Source organism: Gopherus flavomarginatus, chromosome 6 (genome assembly GCF_025201925.1).
Source record: "Gopherus flavomarginatus isolate rGopFla2 chromosome 6, rGopFla2.mat.asm, whole genome shotgun sequence".
NCBI lineage: Eukaryota > Metazoa > Chordata > Testudines > Testudinidae > Gopherus > Gopherus flavomarginatus.
In genome coordinates, this window is record NC_066622.1 from 110,135,430 (window position 1) to 110,154,911 (window position 19,482).

The window sequence follows — 19,482 nt, forward strand, 5'->3', positions numbered from 1 at the left end:
TCCAGCTATTTCGTTCTCATCCACAGCTCCCAGACTGGGGCTTGTTCTATTTGTTAGCCCTGAACACATCCAGACCAGCCTCTGCTGCTGCTGCTGCTGCTGCTGCTGGGCGGGGTTACGCCTGCTGTCCCTTTCCGCTCCGCCCCAGGAGTGCTTGACCCCCCGTCTCCCCGAGCTCCCTGACTCTTGGCGTTTCTTCTTCCCAGCGCTGTGCTGCGATCGCTCACATCTGTGCCTTTGTGACGCTCTTCACCCCCAACGTTATCACAGGGGAACAGGCTCCAGCTGGTTCCCTCCGAGCCTTACACGCCGCTTCCTCACACCTGCCTGCTCGCGGCGTTTCCTCTTCCAGAGGACGTTGGAGCAGCTGCTGTTACCTCTAAGCTGGAAACCTCCACAACGAACTCGGCTCCACTGCGGGTGGCCTGTTCGGAAACACCCGGACCCCGTCTCTGACGGTTTAAACAATGAGGGCTGCCTGGGGCTTTCCATGGCCGAGCTTTAGGGGCACTGAGCAAGGGAGAGATTTCGCGAAGCTCCTGCACGGCCCTGAGACAAGAGAGCAACCCCTACACAAGCGTACAAGGCAGGCTGGGCTCAGACAGCTCTAAATCCCGAAGGGCCGCCCGTGCGAAGTGGCACTGCTCTGCGAGGCTGATGCTTTAACTCTGCAGAGGCCCCATGCCCATTTCAAGGCTCTCCGCACGGAGGGGTCAGTGGCTGACGGAAGTGATGCTTGCAATAAGAAATACCAGCTGGGCAGGTAATTCCGATCTTAGAGTCCCTGAAGTCCCTCCAAAGAGACACACATATAACCCGGGGAGCTGCACAGAATAAAAAGGGAAAGTCCTGGGCCGCTCCATTCACTTCTGCATCAGCAATAAGCAGGTGAAACTGTCGCAGAGGCTAATTGAGTAGAACAGAGTGCTAGATGCTCTTCAGTGTCTCTCCACCTTTCCGGACTATTGTACCCCTTTCAGGAGACTGATTTGTCCTGCATACCCCCAAGTTCCATTGCACTTAAAAACTATTCTCTTACAAAATTAGACATAAAAATACAAAGGTGTCACAGCCACAATCACGACTTTTTTATTTTTACCATATAATTATAAAATAAATCAATTGGAATATAAATATTGTACTTAGAATTCAGCATATAGCATATAGAACAGTTCAAACAAGTCATTGTCTGTATGAAATTTTAGTCTGTACTGACTTCCCTAGTACTTTTTATGTAGCCTGCTGTAAAACTAGGCATATATCTAGATGAGTTGATATACCCCCTGGAAAACCTCTGCGTATCCCACCCCCACCCCCTAGGTACCCTTAATTGAAAACCACTGCTCTACAGACATGTCATAGCTGGATTTGTGGGTGGGCCTGTTGGCATATTCTTGATGTGCTCCTTCTGACTCGGGGCCCAGGACAGGGTGACAGAGCCTTCCCAAAAGTGTGGGGGCCAGTAGGGACCCCTGCCCCCTCCATGGCCCCATTCTGCCACTTCCATCCGAGGCCCTGCTCCCGGACAAGCCACGGCAGGCCAGGAGCAGCAGACCCTCCACCTGCCTGGGTGGGGAGGCCAAGAGCAGTCCCCACCTGTGTTCCCACCCCTGTTCTCAGTGGCAGGTAGAGGGTTTGCAAAGGGTTTCCTGCTACCTATTCCCATGGTAGGTAGGGGGTTTGCAGCTCCCCCACCCAGTTCTGGCCAGGAGACAGGGCCTCAGAGCCAGAGCCCAACCATAGTAAGAGCTGTGCAGCTGCCAGGAGGCATGGACCCTCCACCTGCCCTGGGAGGAGGGTCTGGGGGACAGGGACACAGGCTGGGGACTGCTCTCTCCCCAACCCCCACCCTGGGCAGGTGGAGGGTCCACAGCTCAGCACCTCATGCTGCCTGGGCTCCCCAGCCAGGCTCTGGCCCCTGTCCTTGCCCGAGGGGTGGAGTCTCAAGGGGAAAAGGACGGGCAGAGAGACCTGTGGTGAAAAGCAGACAGGCTAGGCTCATCCACTTTCAGAAAGTGGGAGGGCCATGACCCATGCTCCCATGGCCCAGTAAGAGGTTCTGGAGGACCCACAAGAGGAGCAGCAGCAGCTTGATGCATTCTATATATTTGTGTGTGAGGATCTCCCTCTGGATGTAGAAAATACGGGTGTCTGGAGTTCATGAATCATGAAGGAGCCACCAGCTAATATCTCTGGTGGACCATGAGACCTGAGTGGAGTACCAACTAGCCAATGGGACTTCCTCACCCTCTTTGGTAGCAACCTGTCCTGCCTCTGGGTGTCAAGGTAGGACATGTGGGTGAGGAAGTGGATGGCATGAAGCATGAGCATAGACAGGCATTTCCTGGGTATGGTCTGGAGTCAGTCAGTCTGGCTGGTGTTCAGTTAGAGTTACCATATATCTGGGTTTTCCCAGGCATTGCTCTGTTTTTGGATCATCTGCCTGCTGTCTGGGCAGATTTTTTCAAATAACAGGCAATGTCTGGGATTTTTGAAGAGTAGTCATTGCAGCTCAGAAAGAGCCCTGACTGGTCCGCTGCCTGACTGGTCCCTCCCTACATCTGCAGATGACTGGTCCATTTCCCTGCAGTCACAGTGGCTGGATCCCAGGTCTGGGGTGGGAGGTCCCAGAGGAAGGCACTGATGGATGGCTGGCACTATGCCCTGAGCTTGCGCCAGCCACCCTGCCATCATGATAGGGAGCAACACTGCCCACCACCTCCAGTGATTATGTCTGCCACAGATAACCCCTCTATCACTCCCCAGATACCCCCCCCCAATATGCTCGTACCTCTGCCATACCCCTCCGGTATCCTCTTCAACACCCCCAGGGTACCCCTCCCAGTACACACACAGACCTCCAGAACCCCCCCAACACCATCACTGAACCCTCCAAATACACCATCACTTTTCCTCATGTCTCCTGCTCTGTGCACCCCTCATCCATGGCCCCACAAAGTCACAAGACCTCCTCATGAATCGCCTCCTGGGGATGGCCAAGTCAGCCATTCCTCATACCAGGAGGAGGAAGCTGGATATGGGATACTCTGGACTTCTGGCACCTTATACGTTCATGCCTCTGGACAGAGTTCCTGAGGGCAGTGTCCACTGACATCTTAGATGCCTTTGAGGAGCTTTGGACATTGTCTTGGATTCTCTGCTTGGTGTCCCCCCAGATCCCTTGTCATTAACCTTTGACCTCATTCCCTTGCTTGTTTTTTTCATTTGTCATTCCCAGAATTCAACAGTAGTTTGGGTTCAGGGGTTCTACCATCTTAGCTGAGGAGGAGGGCCTACCCCCACCTGTCCCATTACTACTAATAGTACACATGTGTAATAGGAGTGAGATCTTAGTCCTGAGGAGCTTACAATACATACAAGGGATAGAATTTATAACCAGACCAGTGCCAGTGCTACCCCATTGTGCACCCTAAGCAGGAATATCCCCCACCCAACACATACTAATTAATAAGGGACCCTCTTGAGCAGCTCAGGGGCCTAAGCAATTGTTTAGTCCACTTATGCTTAGAATCATCTGTTTGTAACTAAAGCCAATAGGATGGGACGGGATGTACCCATTTTCTGAATTCCATGATTTTTGTTGTAACTTTTCCATTTTTATTCATAAATATAAAATAAACTATGATAATTTGATTAATTTCATTTTTGAAAAAGAGAATCCAAAACTTTCATATAACCTCGGCATACACAGAAAATGTAAATATCTTACTGACACTAAATATTTCCCTACTATTTTCCATGTTATCAATATTTATGATGAAGAAATTAAGTCACTGTAAGTTCTGCTTCAGAGGTTCTGCTCTCTCTCATAAGGTGTAATACCTTACAAATATAAAACATGTTTCAGCTCCCAGGGTTCCATAATGATGTCCTCAGTTAGAGGCAAACAACACTACAGAAAAATCAATCATATCTGGGGTGGAGGACACTAGCCAAGAGGCAAATAGTGCAACAACAGGAAGGGAAATTTTGACCAAGAACTCTGGGGCAAACCCCTAGTTTGGGGGTCTCGGTACTAATAAGATCCCCCAGAAGGACATTATATGGTGGAACCATGTAATGAAAGAAATAAACCTCTGTTTGGTTCCTTTTTCTGCATCAGTTGTCTGATCACAGCTGCTGCATGGTACACTGAACCCAGGGTAGCAGTGTCTGAGGCAACCAGAATATGTCCAGGAGCTGCAGCAGCAGCTGATCTCCATATACCTTGGCATCCAAAGTTCACACAGACAGGGCTATGTTAAGGAAAGGTCACACACACACTCTGTGATACTTTCTTTTTCAAGGGTGGAAGGGCTGAGTCAGCCTTCGAGAAATTGGGCCTCATGCTGCTCTCACGGGTGCTTTGCTACTAGGTTCATTAGACGCACGGCAGGAAGAGACCATCAGATCATCTAGTCTGTCCTTCTGTATATCACAGGCCACTAACTGCCACCCAGTCACCCCAACACCTAACCAACAACCAGAACTAGCCACAGTATTACAACCTTTCGATGATTAAATTATTGTCTGTAACAGGCAGAGAACAAGAAGGACTAAGGTGCACCAATACCCAAGGCCACTGAAGTGAAAGGGGATTGATTAAATGACATATACCCGAAGGAGGGTATATATTTTGGATAAGATCCATGTATGTTATTTAAATGCACACCAAGATTCACTCTACTGATGCAAGGGCATAATAGTTTTATTGGAGAGAACTGTTATATTTCCACCCATAGACCTTTGCCCGGGCACAAACCATACCCCTCCCACTGGAAGGCGCCAGGAGTCTAGGAGCATCTCACGCGGCCGGTTTTGCTGATCAAAGGGACCCAAACTGGGGAAACTCTCACTGTCGTCAGCCTCTTCAGCTTTTATTGTTCTCAGACTTTCCATAGGAGACAATGAATCCCAATACTTCACTTAGGCACACACATCGTTATCTGCTCAGAGGGACAGCTTCCTTTTAAGTATGGTTGATAAGAGAATTGATCACTGTTTGTAACGCTCACTGACCCCCTTAGAAATGCTAACAAGTTTATTCAGCGAGGCTTTGATGTACTGATACATGCTATTAGATAGTCAATTAGGCATCAACGAGATTACTTGTTTAAGAGTAAATGCCTTTTTACTTGAAGTACCCGTGAACACTAACCTCTCCATTGCCCCCTCACTCCTTTGGTTGCAGCTGGAGGCAGAGTTCTGGTAACAATTATGGGGATATTGCAGAACCGTTTTAAAATATCCCCAGTTTTAAAATACAATTTTAAAATTCGATTGCATGTTGCAATATGTCAATTTTCCTTTTTGAACTAAAAGAACAGGAGTACTTGTGGCATCTTAAAGACTAACAAATTATAAATAAATTTACAAACTAACAGGTCTTCTACTTTGAAAACGATCTGGACAATTACATCACAGTTGTGGGATTAATCATTTTAAAACCGGATTTTGAAAAATCTCATTTTGCTCTTCGAAAATTAATACCAAAGGATGACCAAATAAAGCAAGAAAATGTAATGAACCTAAAGTCTATCCTTCTCAAAACAGCTGAGGAATGTCCAAAGAACTCCGACACCTTTACAGTATGTTGTTCAAATGTGAAAACATAGTTACTATAAATAATAAATACGAAGTTACCTGGGTTAGAAATAGATCTTTGCAAAAGGGAAAGGCTGAAACTTGTCTTTTTGATTACAGAAATATTTTGCTTTGGGGTTCATTAAAATCACGGCACAGAATTTTTTTCGGGGGGAGGAGAAGAAATCCTTTTCCCCCACGAGGTTTGTTTGTATGCAGCTGAAAGGAAAAGTTAACAGACTTTGCACAGAGCATGTACTGAAACCTGAAGGACTCTCCTTCCCCCTTCTCTACTCCAAGCCCTCAGGGCTTTTCCAAGTTAATTGTCATCTAATTGCCTATCAAAGAGAGAGATAATGGGCAGCAATTAGCTCTAATGGCCCTGCAGTGTGAGCTCTCTCCCGATTAGCACACAGCAAGGAATTGCTTCACCTGGTTTGAAAACAGGTCCCTTGAGTGGCTCCACAGAGTCTGCGAGCAGCAGGGGTCCAAATATTCTCGCCAAACCGCTACTATCCTGGCAAACTATTCTGGCCAAATTGGATAAAGGCGATTAAGCAAGCGCAGGCTGCAGACATCTCTGACATTATTGCCTTGCTAATTAAATCATGTTCCCCAGTCTGCAGGGGCAGAGATGATTGGCAGGGGAACTTTGAAGTCACTGCTCGAGCGCTTTTTCTCCATAGTATCGAATCTCTCCGCGCAGATCCCACTACCCATCAGATGTGGGGTAAAAAGCCGACGGCGGAACTATAATAGCAGTTTCACTGGGTTGCTTTTTCAAGGGAACAAGTAGCAAACTCGCTTCCACTCCCCAAATAGGTTACTTTCTAAAGTACAAACGGAAAACTTGACTCACTGGCATCACGCTGTCCTCAGGAAGGACTGATCGCTTATTGTGCCTGACCCCCACCTGCGATTAAAGAGGCAAAAGGAGATGTTGAAATAAGGGACTTGCTCAAATCTGCTGGTGGAAAAAACCCACCCAACCCTCCTCTGCAGCGTAATTCAGACACATTTTAGTTGTTTTTGTGTATTAAGGCGTGACCTCAACTTCTCTATCTCTCTGGCCGCTTGGAAGTCCGGACCCAAAGTTTGCTGCGGACTCTGTCTACTTGGTGTCCAGTGTGCTGCATAGCAATTGATCATCTCCCTCCATCCCCGAAGTTGTTGCACTTCAGTGTCCCAACCCAAGCTTATATATAATTATTAAGCGCGGTGGGTTCTTTGGGGATGGAATTCGCTACAGCGTATACTACACGTTAAACGTGTTACTATCAAACTACACTATGACTGGGAAAAAAAACTTGCAAAAACAAAGGAGAGCGGTATATGTTTTTGCAGATGCAACATATACCATATAATCACGTTTAATAAAACTTATTTGCACCGTTCTGTTTCACGTAAACTCACTCTTTCTCGAGATGTTTAGTCAAAACAGATGTTGCCAGATACAACCGGTATTTGTCAGGTGGATGCCAGAGCTACTATATTACCCTTGGAAGTTTAACCCGGTAAAAATATCTCACATACTCATACGGGCAGATTTTGGCATAAATCGGGTCACCGTTTCTAGTTAATGTTGCCAAATGCTAGAAGATTTCAAGGCGGTTGTTGAATAGTTATTATGCAAAGTGCTCATTAGCACCTTTTTAACTGGTGACAGGGTGTTTCTGCCCTTTCTTTTCCGCGGTAGTTCCCTCCCAGTGCCCCAGAACAACGACAAAAGGACTCTCGTTCAGGAATCATTGCAGCGCACAATGATATGCTGCGTTGTTTTCACGCACCCAGGCCTAACCCTTACAGCTAAACTTTGAAACGTATCTATTAAATATGAATATTTCCAGCTTCCTGGATGTAATTACCACAAGCGCAAACAATGTGCGTTTATGCAACACACACACAGGGAATCGAGAACAATGGGGTGTTATCCCAACTGTATGATTTTGTCGTTGAAGGGAGAACGCTGGGAATGTAATTATATGTATGCACCCCATAGCAAGGCAATATGCTTGGGGTTATATTACTGCATGATATAGTCTTAGGTCCTGGTAGGGGCAGAGAAACTGGGACTGAGCAGTTGTTACTAATTAGTTTGTGAAGAATTGTGCGTTCATTATAAAACCAGATATGGTTGTATGTGATTATTTGCACTATGATCAAACTCTCCTGAGTTTCTAACTCAAGCCTACTTCTAAAGGGGCCCTCCTAGGAAGACAAAGGTCAAAAGCCCATTACACAGTAAAAGGAGGCCTTAGGCATAGGTGCTGGCACTGGGCTGCTCCGGCACCCCATGACTTCAGGTGGTTTCCATCATACACAGGGTTTACAGTTTGGTTTAATGGCTTTCAGCACCCCCACTACAGAAATTGTTCCAGCATCTCTGGCCTCAGGCGCTGTAGAGGCAGCTAACTAGGAGCTGTTTGAAGAAGTAGCTTTACTGCCCTGTATGTGAAATGTTGGAGATGAGGAAGATAACATACAAAGTGTAATACCTTTATAAGCAGTCAGATTCCACAGCTACTGAATAGCTAGGACCTTGCAATTATTGTATTGCTCTTCAGAAGCCATTGCAACCAGTAGCTACTGCAATGGCTAACTCAGCAGTTGTCTTGGAAGTGGAAAGTCCTAAGCCCAGTTATTGAAATAAAGAGTCTTAAATAGGAGCCCAACTAGAAGGAAGTGATAGAGGCAGTGCAGGTTCCTCCTTTGCGTCTTGCCCTGTGCCTGAGGTGCCTTCCCAAACCCCAGGGATGGAACCCTAGGGACAAAGTACATGGGAGGAGCTGTGAACAGGGCAGCTATTTCTGAGTGAAATTGGGGTGGGGGAAGGGAAGGGATGGGGAGGGAGATGCTATGGGAAGGAGGATTTGCTCCAGGTTTTGAATTTCTAGGGGAGCTTCCATGAGTCTTGTTTCTTCATAAGACGTTTTGTGATAGCCAGACAGCCTGGGGGCATTTTCATAAAATAAGAAATCTGAGACCCTCGCAGTCACTTCTTCCCAAGGGCCTTGTAAACTTGTGTTATGGGCCCTGGTGATGGACTTTCCTGATTACCACTCCCATGTCTTCCCCTCCCCTAGCAGCACTACCTGTTTAGGGCAGGCTGCCTGCTCTCCCTCTCCAGTCAGGTTTTCTGACTCATCTTTGCTTCATCACCTTCTCCTCTCATGTTTTTTTCCTTTCAGTTGTTTCCCCTTTCCCTCTTCTTTCAACGATGCTTTATCTCCTCTCTGCCAGTCAGACCAACAGCCAGGAGGCTCCCCATCCTTCAGATGAGACTGGGGAAATAATTACTAGGTGAGTGCATCTTGAGGGCAGAGGGCAGGCGAATTATGCCATTCACTAACACCTTCAAACTTCAGTTCTTTTCCAGGCAGGAAAAGCAGAAACCACTCACCCCCGTCCAAAAAAAGCATTTGGAAGCTGAGTTCCATGCCCCGTTTTATAGTGTATGGCTTTTAGTGAGTTACTCCAATCTTTGCCTGTAAAGCAATAATCCCATGACATATATAACAGACACAATAAAGCAGATAAATTTAGAGGCTTTCATGTAAACATACATATTTATAGACATTGACTGTTTGACCCTCCTTAAAATTTGGCCGCTTTAGCCCTGATAAGAAATCTACCATATGAGAGCTCCTTGGAGATATCTTAATACATTCAGGCATTTAAGAGGTACAATTCATAATCCCAGAAGATTGATCAACAGAAGGAAGATGAAAGTCAATGTAGCTACTTCAGGAGGACAAATTTTGCATTTCAGAAATAATGTTTAAATCTACAACTAATTTAGGTTGCATTCAAAACACTTTCCTCAATCAAATCCACTCATTTTGCTTTTGATTTCTTAAAAGGTCACACTAATAGCAGGCAAACCCCTAGGCTTATTTCTTATGGCCCAGAAGTATATTTAAAACCACAAACCTCTATTTTTCCTGCACATCTATTTTGAACCCCCCCAGCAAATATTAAGATGGAGTTTTAAACTTGAAATGTTGACATGTTCCCTGAGCTGAACATTACAGAGAATATTAAGAGCCATATTTAAAAAAAACCCCTCGAAATATGGGTTTAGCTTCCATACTAGGGACCCTGTTCAGAAGACCAAGTTTACAGTCTCTTGCATACATTCTAGCTCAGCACCAGTCCAGCCTATTTTGGAGTGCACAAGGGAGAAAGCAAAACAAAGGCATATGCCTGGGCCAAGGGGTCAGAGCAGCTTAAAAGCATGCAGTGTAGGAGACCTGATCTGAAACCAATGGAAGTGTTTCAAATATCTTGGGGTAGATCCTCAGTTGGTGTAACTTTGTATAGCTCAGTTGAAGTCAATGAAACCAGAATAATCCTTTCCAGTTTATCACCCCTGTCCTCCCATCCCCATTTCCATTGATTTCCTTGGGCTGCCAATGGGCCCTTGCTGAGTGTAAATTTCTTATTTAAGGTATTATTTAAATGTAAAAAAACCAACAGTGAATCTCACAGCAAAATATAAATGGGACAGACTAACCAATGTTTTATCTTTGGATTTTATTGAAGGCAACCTTACACCTGATTGATACCATGGAGTTTCTGAATATCATTTATGGTGGGACCACCGACTGACAGGAGACTGACAGGAGTCTAAGCTGACGAAGTTGCAAGGCTGGATCAATGATAAGAGTAAATAGAAAAGTAAATCTGGATTAATCTGGGTGGGATGAGTTCAGGTGAGTATGGTGTTTTTTTCAGAAGGCTTCCCAGAGGCACAACATTTCCAGGAACACCTATAATTTGAACATTTGTCATTTAACCACACTTGGTTGAGCTAGGGATTATTTATTCTTGCATATTCATTTGTTAAAACAAAAACAAACAAAAAGACAAATACTCTACCCTTTCATGGTATTTGGTATCAAAGAAATCTCAAAGGGCTGGGTGGTGTTTTTCAGGGTGAGGAGTTAAAATTTTATATATATTTTTTAAAATTCCTACTAATTGCTTATCTAATTTGTCTATACACTCTGTGTCTTTTAAAAGGTATTCCCCAGTAACTGATTGGCTAGCACAAAAATACATTTAAAATGTAGCACTAGTGTATAAATATTAAAAATTAATGTGCACTAGGCAGTCTGCTTTGCACACATATATGTACTTTTGTCTGTGTCATATTTGTTCCACCACAGACTGTCAGGGCCTCTCATGTAAATATGTCTTCCATTCCTTTCTGATCTTGTAAAACATATCAGTTCCTCCAGGTCAGTCACTACTGTAATTGGCCTGATCCTGACAGGCCTTGCTCAAGGTTACAACAGTAATCCTACTGATGTAGCTATTTGCTTTTCATGTGAATAACAGCTGCAGGCCCGATTCTGGACAGATCTCTTAGACTTATCAATGTATGCTTAAATGTAGGAAGCTGATTTCCCAAATATTAACACCTTATTTTACATGCATTAATAAATCTGAAAATGAATCCTATAGTCATTACATATTAGTGCTGTCAGATTAAATAAAATAGAAGCAGAGCCACCCAGGGAGCAGTTGAAGACACAGGGCCCAATCTTGTTCCCGTTTGTGTCAGTAGCAAACTTCCCTGTGGTGAAAACCTGGCCCCACTGAAGTCACTCAGTAGGAGTTTTGCCATTGACTTCAATGGACGTAGGATTTCACTCCTAGTGATTTAAATTGGATAATGATGGAGTGTTTAGAATACTAACAGTTTTAACCAGAACAGGGCAAGTATAGGTGCCTCTGTAACAAGGATCGGGCAGCAGCACTAAAACTCAACATAGTGTGAAATCCTGGCCAAGTCCATTGCAGTCAATGGGAATTTTGCCATGAGCACATGATTTCACCCATTGTGTGCATATTGCAAGATTCAACACTCTGCTGGCTGCTGGGTGGTTTGGCAGGGTATTGAGTTTCTCCAGGTTATTATTCTTAAACTCTCAACCCACTTCCTTAAAAGGTGGTATCCAGGCAGAGACTATTAAACCAGCTCAAATTGCAAATCTATACAGAAGCCTATTCTGGGCCCATGGAAGGGAAGAGTTGGGTTTGGGTCAGGGCTTTGCAGATTAGTTGATATCCTGAATTTAGGAGGCAGGGCGGAAGGAAGGAAAGAAAGAGGCCGTGTTCAGGGTTATGGTAAGTAAGGGCTCCGGAGGTCTTGTGCAAGGAAGTAGAGTGAAAGCTGGCAAGTGTTTGGTTTTTTTGGATGGTTCCACATTATATTAATACTCGGCCTCATTAGCCTCATGTAAGTGTCCATATAAAATATTGTCCTTATGTACCAGAGGATCGCATCATAAACACAGCAGGCAGGTACAGGTCTAGGCGACCCCGCAGAGCCAGAGTTAGTGCAAATCCTTTTCTAAGTCACAGGCCAGCTCAGCGGGTTCAAATGGGCAGCAAGAAAGCCCTGGAGTCTCTGTACCCCACAAAGCAGGGCGCCTGCCAAAAGCCTGGCTCCGCCCGGAAGGTGCTGGCGGGGCTCAAGGCAGAGGCTGGCAGCGCTGGGAAGGCGAAGCTGGCGGGAACGGCCTCCTGCCTGGGGAGGTGAGCCAGGAGCTGCTGCTGAGCCGGGTAGACGTAGTGCAGGGGCAGGGGCCGCGCTCCGAAGGGTACGGGGCTGTAGAAGGGCTCGGGCCTCATCTCCTGAAGCTGCCGCTTCAGCTTCATGCGCCGGTTCTGGAACCAGGTCTTGATCTGTGGGGAGAAGAAAGAGTGTCACCCAGGCGCCCCCGGAGAGCCCGGCCCAGCCTCTAGCCAGCCGCCCGGCCCGCTCACCTGCACTTCGGACAGCTGCATCTTGGCGGCCAGCTTGCGGCGCTCGGCGGAGCCCAGGTACTTGTGGCGCTTAAAGGAGCTCTCCAGGGTGCTGATCTGCTCCACGCTGAAGGCGGTGCGCAAGCGGCGGCTGCCCCTGCCGCCGGGCTCCTCGGGGGACAGGCACTCCGAGCGGCCGCTCTCCCAGTCGGAACCGGACTCCGCGGCGCTCCACGCCCGCTTGGCTGCGGCTGGTGCTGCTGCTGGGCACAGAGAGGAACCAGGTCAGCCCCGCTCAGAGCACTCCAGTGGGGGGCTGCAGGGCTCACGCATCCCTCGGCCATTATACACCACTGAAGGACGCAGCTGCAGGCAGATGACAAAGGCTTTTCCTGGCACGGAAATCAGCAGTTTTCCGGGGCGATTCTTATCTCCTAAATGGAAGGGCTCAGCTAGTGCCTTGCACCCACGTATCTCCTGGCCCCATAGGCCCCCAAGCGTGTTACCACGGTCAAACCAAAAACCTCCCCTTGGAGGCTGGCATAGGGAGATCAGATGACTTGCCCACTGTCAGATATGGAACCTGTGGTAGTCGGGGAAACTGAACTCAAGAGTCCCGACTCCCTGTCCTATGCTCGGTCACTTAAAACCATCCCCTGGGTCAAATCCGAACTCTACTGAAGTCAGCGACAAAACTCCCACGGGCTTCAGTGGGGCCAGGATTTCACCCTTTGTGTCCCAATACACTTAGCAAAAAATAATGCACAATTCTCCTCCCTCCCTCTACTCACTGAACAGATAACAAGGGCAAGCATTCATTGGGATGGTCTTTAAAGCACAATACTAGATGCAATTATAATCACCTATAGAGGAGGAAGAATCCAAAAGCTTCTCACTCCTGGGGTCGTTCTTAGAAGAGGTGTCCAAGGTCTTTATACGTTCATCCTTCTTCCCTGTTTGGTGCGGTTGTGGGTTTGTTCTGGAGTTGCAGACTGGATTTCCGACCCGGATGAGCAATCCATGTGATGCAAAAGTCCTGCCCCGAGTGTCTTCTGCGTAGCTACCGGGCCTCTGCTGTGGTTCATAGGTGTCCTGGCTGCTCTGGGAAAGCCACTCTACAGAGAAAGGAGCCTTGGTCATCCTGGCAGTCTTCTATTTCAACACAAGCTAGGAGATGATGGATTTTTGAGCAGCAGAGTCAGAGAATTCCTCTCTCTGGGTTGCTTCTTTTATAAAGGGAGTCTCAAGGAAAATGTTGTTTATGTAAACAAACATCAAAGGCCCAGATAAGTATCGTCTAATTGCCATCAGGTCTCCCCCACAAAAGATGTTGTTCACACATTTTCCAAAGCTCGGTTAGGGTTGGCTCCACAATGTCTGCCAATAGATTAGTGAACTCTGTTGTAAGTGATTTACAATACTTGTTACATCCTATCCCTATGTAAATGGCACTTATTGCTTGAACTCACAGAAGCTTCAAAAGACAATCGGGAATTTAAAGAGCTTTTCTCTAAACGTATCGGGTGTTTAGAAATGTACTTTATTCAATTCATATTTTAAGAAAACTATACTTGAGTGAATTGGTAATTTCTACTTTCTGCAGACAACGGAGTACCAATTAAGGTTTCCACAGGTCTAATTTAAGTTTGAGATTTTACAAGTCCAGAAATTAGGTCTGTTAAGTTTTATGCGTATATGTTTTAACAGCTAATTATGAGCCATTGTTTTACCTGGACTGTTTTGACAGGGTGGAGGGGAACACACTGCTTTATGGATATATAAGAAAAAGTCCCTGCCCTAAAGGGCTGGCAATCTAAACACTTGATCCTGGATTTGACTCTGTGCAGTCAGACTGCTGCACTCTCACAGAGCCCTATTGACTTCAATATGGGATTTGCTCACACACACAAGAAATTGCAGGGCTGGGGCTTTAGGGTGGGCCCAGTACACACATCTTATTGCTGGGCATAGTGCTTGTTTGCTACAACAGCCATTAGTATTTAGCTGCGGGATTAAATCCAATTCTACACACTCTTCATGCACAGAACTCCTTTTCATTCCTTTTGACTTCTATGGTCTACCACAGGGGTCGGCAATCTTTCAGAAGTGGTGTGCCGAGTCTTCATTTATTCACTCTAATTTAAGGTTGCGCATGCCAGTAATACATTTTAATGTTTTTAGAAGGTCTCTTTCTATAAGATATAACTAAACTGTTGTTGTATGTAAAGTAAATAAGGTTTTTAAAACATTTAAGAAGCTTCATCTCCTCCTTCTGTTCTTACCTGTCCCTTCAGATACTCCTTGGGAAGGACCTCTGTACCTCCCCCTCCCCCACTGTCCTTGTTTTCTTGCTCTTCTGTCTATACCCTTCTTCTGTGGGCTCTCCTCTGACTGCTCAATTTCAATAGCTACCCTCACTCCAATGTATCTTTCCACTTCCAATTTCTACATTAAATCCTGAAACTTGGCCTGTTACTCTGACACACTTGCTGGATTTCTCTTTATTCACTTCAGTTTAACATCTCCTGATCTGTCATTTCTGTCACTGTTGACAATGCCACCATCTCCGCCAAACAAATCTGTAAGGGAAGGGTTTATCTTCAGTGACTCCTGCCCAGACCATCATCTTATATCTTATTTACTGCAACCTCCCTGAAATCTACAGCACACCTTCCAGTCCATTCAGAACAGCTGGTAAAAGCATTCTCCTTTCCCAGTGCTCCTGGCACTTCACCCCCCTTTTTGAATCCCTCCACTTAACTCACTGCATGAAGTTCAAACTTGACTTTTAAGACCCTTCACAGCTCTGCCCCTCCCTACTTGTTCACATTGTCCTACTCTGCTCTGCTGGTTTGTCAGCATTTCACACAAATCTCTGTTTTCTTCCACACTGCTCCTTATGCAAGGAATTCCTATCCTGCACCACTCTTTAAGGCCTGTACACTCTCCTTCAAATAACTCTTCAAGACTCACCTCTGCTAAGTTGCCTATGTTAATTGTACCAATCAATGCTGGCTACATGAGGATCATTGACACTTTATCTATTTAATATGCTATATACATAATTTACATATATATTTAAAATTTAAAATACTTTCTCTACTTGATTGCATCATTATCCCTTGGTCACTTATCTACTTAAACGATAAACTCACTGGAGCAGGAACTGTGTCTTTGTACATTTTTTAGACCATCTAGTGCACTGGGGCCAGATTTTAATTGTGGCTTCTGTGGCCAAGTTCTTCAATCTAGCCCTCAAACTTTTCTATGCCTTGGATTCTCCCATCTTTGTACAGCCTGGATAATATTTATCCCATCTCTCACTTTAAAATCTACCAGTGCTACAACAAAGATGGGAACACAAAACTTGCTTGGCTAGGTGTATCAAACACAATGTAGGCAGAGAAGTGGATACCAGACCACAGCAAGGGCATTTTGATAGCAAATATTCTACTGAGGGTTGAATTAATTAGCATTTTTCTTGATTAAATGGATACACGATGTGCATAATGGCAAATGTAAAATTATTGTGAAAATGACCAAAAAAAAGAAGAAAAATAAGTGGGAGGTTTTCCACAAAACCTTCAGGGCAAACAACAGCCTGTGCTCCAGCTTAGGTAGGGATCTATGTAAGCATCATTTACCATCTTCCTTAATCTCCACTCAATCCATATTTAAAACTAGATAGACTGAATCTGCCTCCTAAGAAAGGCTAACTGGAACAGTATTCAAATGCTTAAACCCAGCCTACGTTACAGCTTCAAACATAGGTAACAATGGCACCCCCCTATTACATACATACTAAAGATGATTATGAACATTTCTGTTATAGACAGGGCTTTAGCGTGTGTCTACATTAGTTTTCTCCAGACCTAAATTTCTCAACTTGTGACAGCAATTGTGAGACTGGGTGCCAGCTACAGCTGGCCAAAATTCCTTGAAATCCAGTTCAGTGAGAAATGGCCTTTTTCACAAACCAAATATCTTCACATAACTATTCTTTAAAAGAAAAAACACCCTCATCTGCAAATTTTTGCCTCCCTCTTTTTGCCTCCTTTCCCCCCTTCCTCACATTTCAGATCTCACCATCCCCCTTTTTTCCTTTCCATCCCCCTTTTCAATGGGGAAAAGCAAAAACCAAAAAATTAAGAGATTTTTCAATCAAAAAATCAGAAAATGTCATTTTTCACTGTTGTATGAAGTGTTGTTGCAGCCATGTTGGTCCCAGGATGTTAAGAGAGCCTAGGTGGATGAGTGATGGATTTTGTATTGTACCAACTGTTCCTTCTCTCTCACCAACAGAAGGTGGCCCAATAAAAGCTATTGCCTCATCAACCTTGTCATGCTAACATTTTTCACAAGACATACTTATTTTTCAACCAGCTCTAGTGCCAACATTTCACCATGGTATTACATGAACCCGCTCAGAGTATGAATGTAAGGAAATTTTAAGCAGAGGTGGAGGCTAGTACAGATAAGAATATGAGGTGCCAACCGAGCTATATATGATAGTATTGAAATTGAGTCCCTTCATTAAGTTTTAATAATTCATGTGGACCAGAGGTGGCCTCTGGAAGTGAGGGTTGGGAAAGCCTGGACTGTTACTGTGTATTGTGTACCTGTCCTGGGGATAATTAGTTTTCTTTGAGAGTCTCAGTAGGACACCTTCTTTCACTCCGACAAAATTCACCTGAAAATTAAAAAGGAAAGTGTTGTATTTTTTTCTGGCATTACTTTTCATTTTAAATCTCTCTCTTCTCTTCCCCCCCCCCCCCCCGCTTTGAGTGATTCACCCTCATTGTGCCTCACAAATGGGGCAAGTTAGGACATGAAGCTATTTAATCCCTGGCCCCATAAGAGAAATATTTCCATTCTCCAGACACTGCATGTGTTTTATATGCAAGCCTTTTTCTTTTTAACCTGCCCATTGTCAAATCATAATTACAATGGTAAGTTGTTGGAGAGCACACAACATATTGTATATTATATGGAATTTAAAATGACAGTTGAGTGAGACTTTTAGCATCCCCAGATGTATCTGGTTTGTTTTGTTTACAAATTTTAACACCAGTTACATTTATAAATGCAGTTTAAATCTATTAAAGCAACTGTTTCAGCCAAAAGATTGTGTGTTAAATGCAGAGTGTGCAAAGGGGCACAAACTAGTCAATTGGAACAAAGGTATAATATTAAATACATTGTAATGCACATCCTACAGGAAGGGTGCTTACTTATCCTAGTTACAGTTTGGATGACTTCCAGGTATAATGAATATTACAACAGTTAACGGCCACCTGCTGAACTTGTTGCTTATACTGTGTAATTTATTAAAAATCACCTTGGTTCTATTTTTATTTATTATTTGGCACGTTTAGCTCTTTTTGTGTGTGTACCAGTTGGCAACATTCAAATGCAACCTGTTTTGAATATTTAACTGGTGGCTTTTATGACGCTACACGAGATGTTTTCCATCAATTGACTTATCTTTACACTCAGAATCATTCTTGGGGCTTGATCCTGCTCCCATGGAAGTTCTGCCATGTCTTTGAATGAGGGCAGGACTGGGTCCCTCCTTTATGCTCGTCTCCAAGCTGCATGGTCATTCTCCGGAGTACAGGAACGAAAGAGCGGCTCATTTTCATGGCTACGATTCCAATATTTTATGCAGATGGTCATGTAATAGCCCACAGCTCTCTCCGGGACGTCGGCGCCGCCGCTGCTGAAAAATATTAACAGCCAACTTCCTTTTAGCCCCACAGATCAAAGGCACTGATTGGGATCCGCAATGCAAAGCCAAACCAAGGGCCCTTTTGTCTGGGGGTAAATGGGGAGCCTCGCAGCATCTTTAACTTTACTACCTAGGACGTTGGGTGCCCCATTCTCTGGCCTCAGAGGTCTGTGGGATCTGAGACTGGGAGCAGCGGCTGTGCTAGAGGCGGACAGTTATAGGTGAGATTAGCCAGATCCCCCTCTGGGGGACGCTTGCTGCAGGGTTACTGAGAGGATAAAGCTGTTTAATTGCTATACCACCGCCCCGTCTGAGCACAGGGCACCTGGGCCCCCCTTTGTCTTTCCAACGCCATTACCCCGAGGCTCCCTGGCAGTGGCTATTCCCTGGGCCTCCTACTAATCGGCTGATAATATGATAGGCCCAAGGACAAGAGCTTCGGCCTTTGTTAGCTAATGGGCTCCCCAGCTTCCAGCCCACAGGTCCCCGCCCCACCAGGGCACTTCACGGGCTACCCCCGGCCCGGCTGAGGTGCGAGGCTGACCTCTTTGATCTCGGCTTGGGCTGCAGCTTTGAAGGAGCCGACCCTCCCCACCCCCCGGTCTTCCAGCCGCAGCCAGGACTGGAGGGAGGGAGGGAGCGTGAAAAGCCTCCTCCTCGGAGCAACAAAGCGCTACGCCGGCCAGATCCGGAGCCGGGGAAACCTCCCCTCGGCCAGTACCGCGAGCAGTCCCAGGACCGCCCCTTGCAAAGAGACCCGCAAAGGGCCCGGGGCCGCTGGGACCAGCTCGGCTGTGCCAGGTTTCCCCGCAGTCAGGCTGCAGAGGGGAGCAGCGATTTCCTCACCCGCTGCCCACCACCGGCGGCGTGTAATCCCTGGGGCAACAGCTAAACCCTGGGCCCCCTCCGGGCAGCGCTGCTCAGAGCTGCAACGATGCAGATACAGGGGCACGTTCAGGCCCAGTGCGAGGCGTTCGCCTTCTTTTGTGCCTCTCCCCGGCAAATCCATGGGCGTGGTGCAGGCGTAGGGCGTACGGCCAAGCATGGTGGGCAGTGGGTGGAAAAATCTTCCCCTCTGCAGCCTGACTACATGGGGCTGCAGGGTTAAGGTCGCTAGTAAATCGCTGCGGCTTCTGACCTGGAATCATTCTCCAGCCCCACTTAGTTCTGAGGACTAGCCCCATAGGAAATAAGTATGGTGAAAAGATTTGAATGTCACTAAAGGGGACAAGGGGGCCTTGAACTGACCTCCCCTTCACCAGTCACTTGTCTGATCTCTCCTCCTGAACAAAAAGAGAATGAGTTTTCCATAGGGCATTGGACAGACCAAATGCTGACAGAAATACCAGGAGACAAACCAAATGCCAATGGAGAGATGATAATTAAAATGTCTCACCGTACCTCACTTCTTCAGGTGC

The 19,482-nt window shown here is 45.9% G+C and overlaps 1 protein-coding gene across 1 annotated transcript; it reads right to left on the reverse strand.

Moving 5' to 3' along the window:
• Nucleotides 1–11,281: 11,281 nt before the first annotated feature.
• LOC127054048 (homeobox protein vent1-like) lies at nucleotides 11,282–17,877 on the reverse strand. The gene is made up of 4 exons (XM_050959701.1): nucleotides 17,817–17,877; nucleotides 13,200–13,451; nucleotides 12,358–12,599; nucleotides 11,282–12,276 (listed from the first exon to the last, which is right to left on the reverse strand). Exons 1-4 carry the CDS (start codon nucleotides 17,875–17,877, stop codon nucleotides 11,968–11,970), a joined length of 864 nt encoding a protein of 287 aa, XP_050815658.1. The 3' UTR covers nucleotides 11,282–11,967.
• Nucleotides 17,878–19,482: the final 1,605 nt, after the last annotated feature.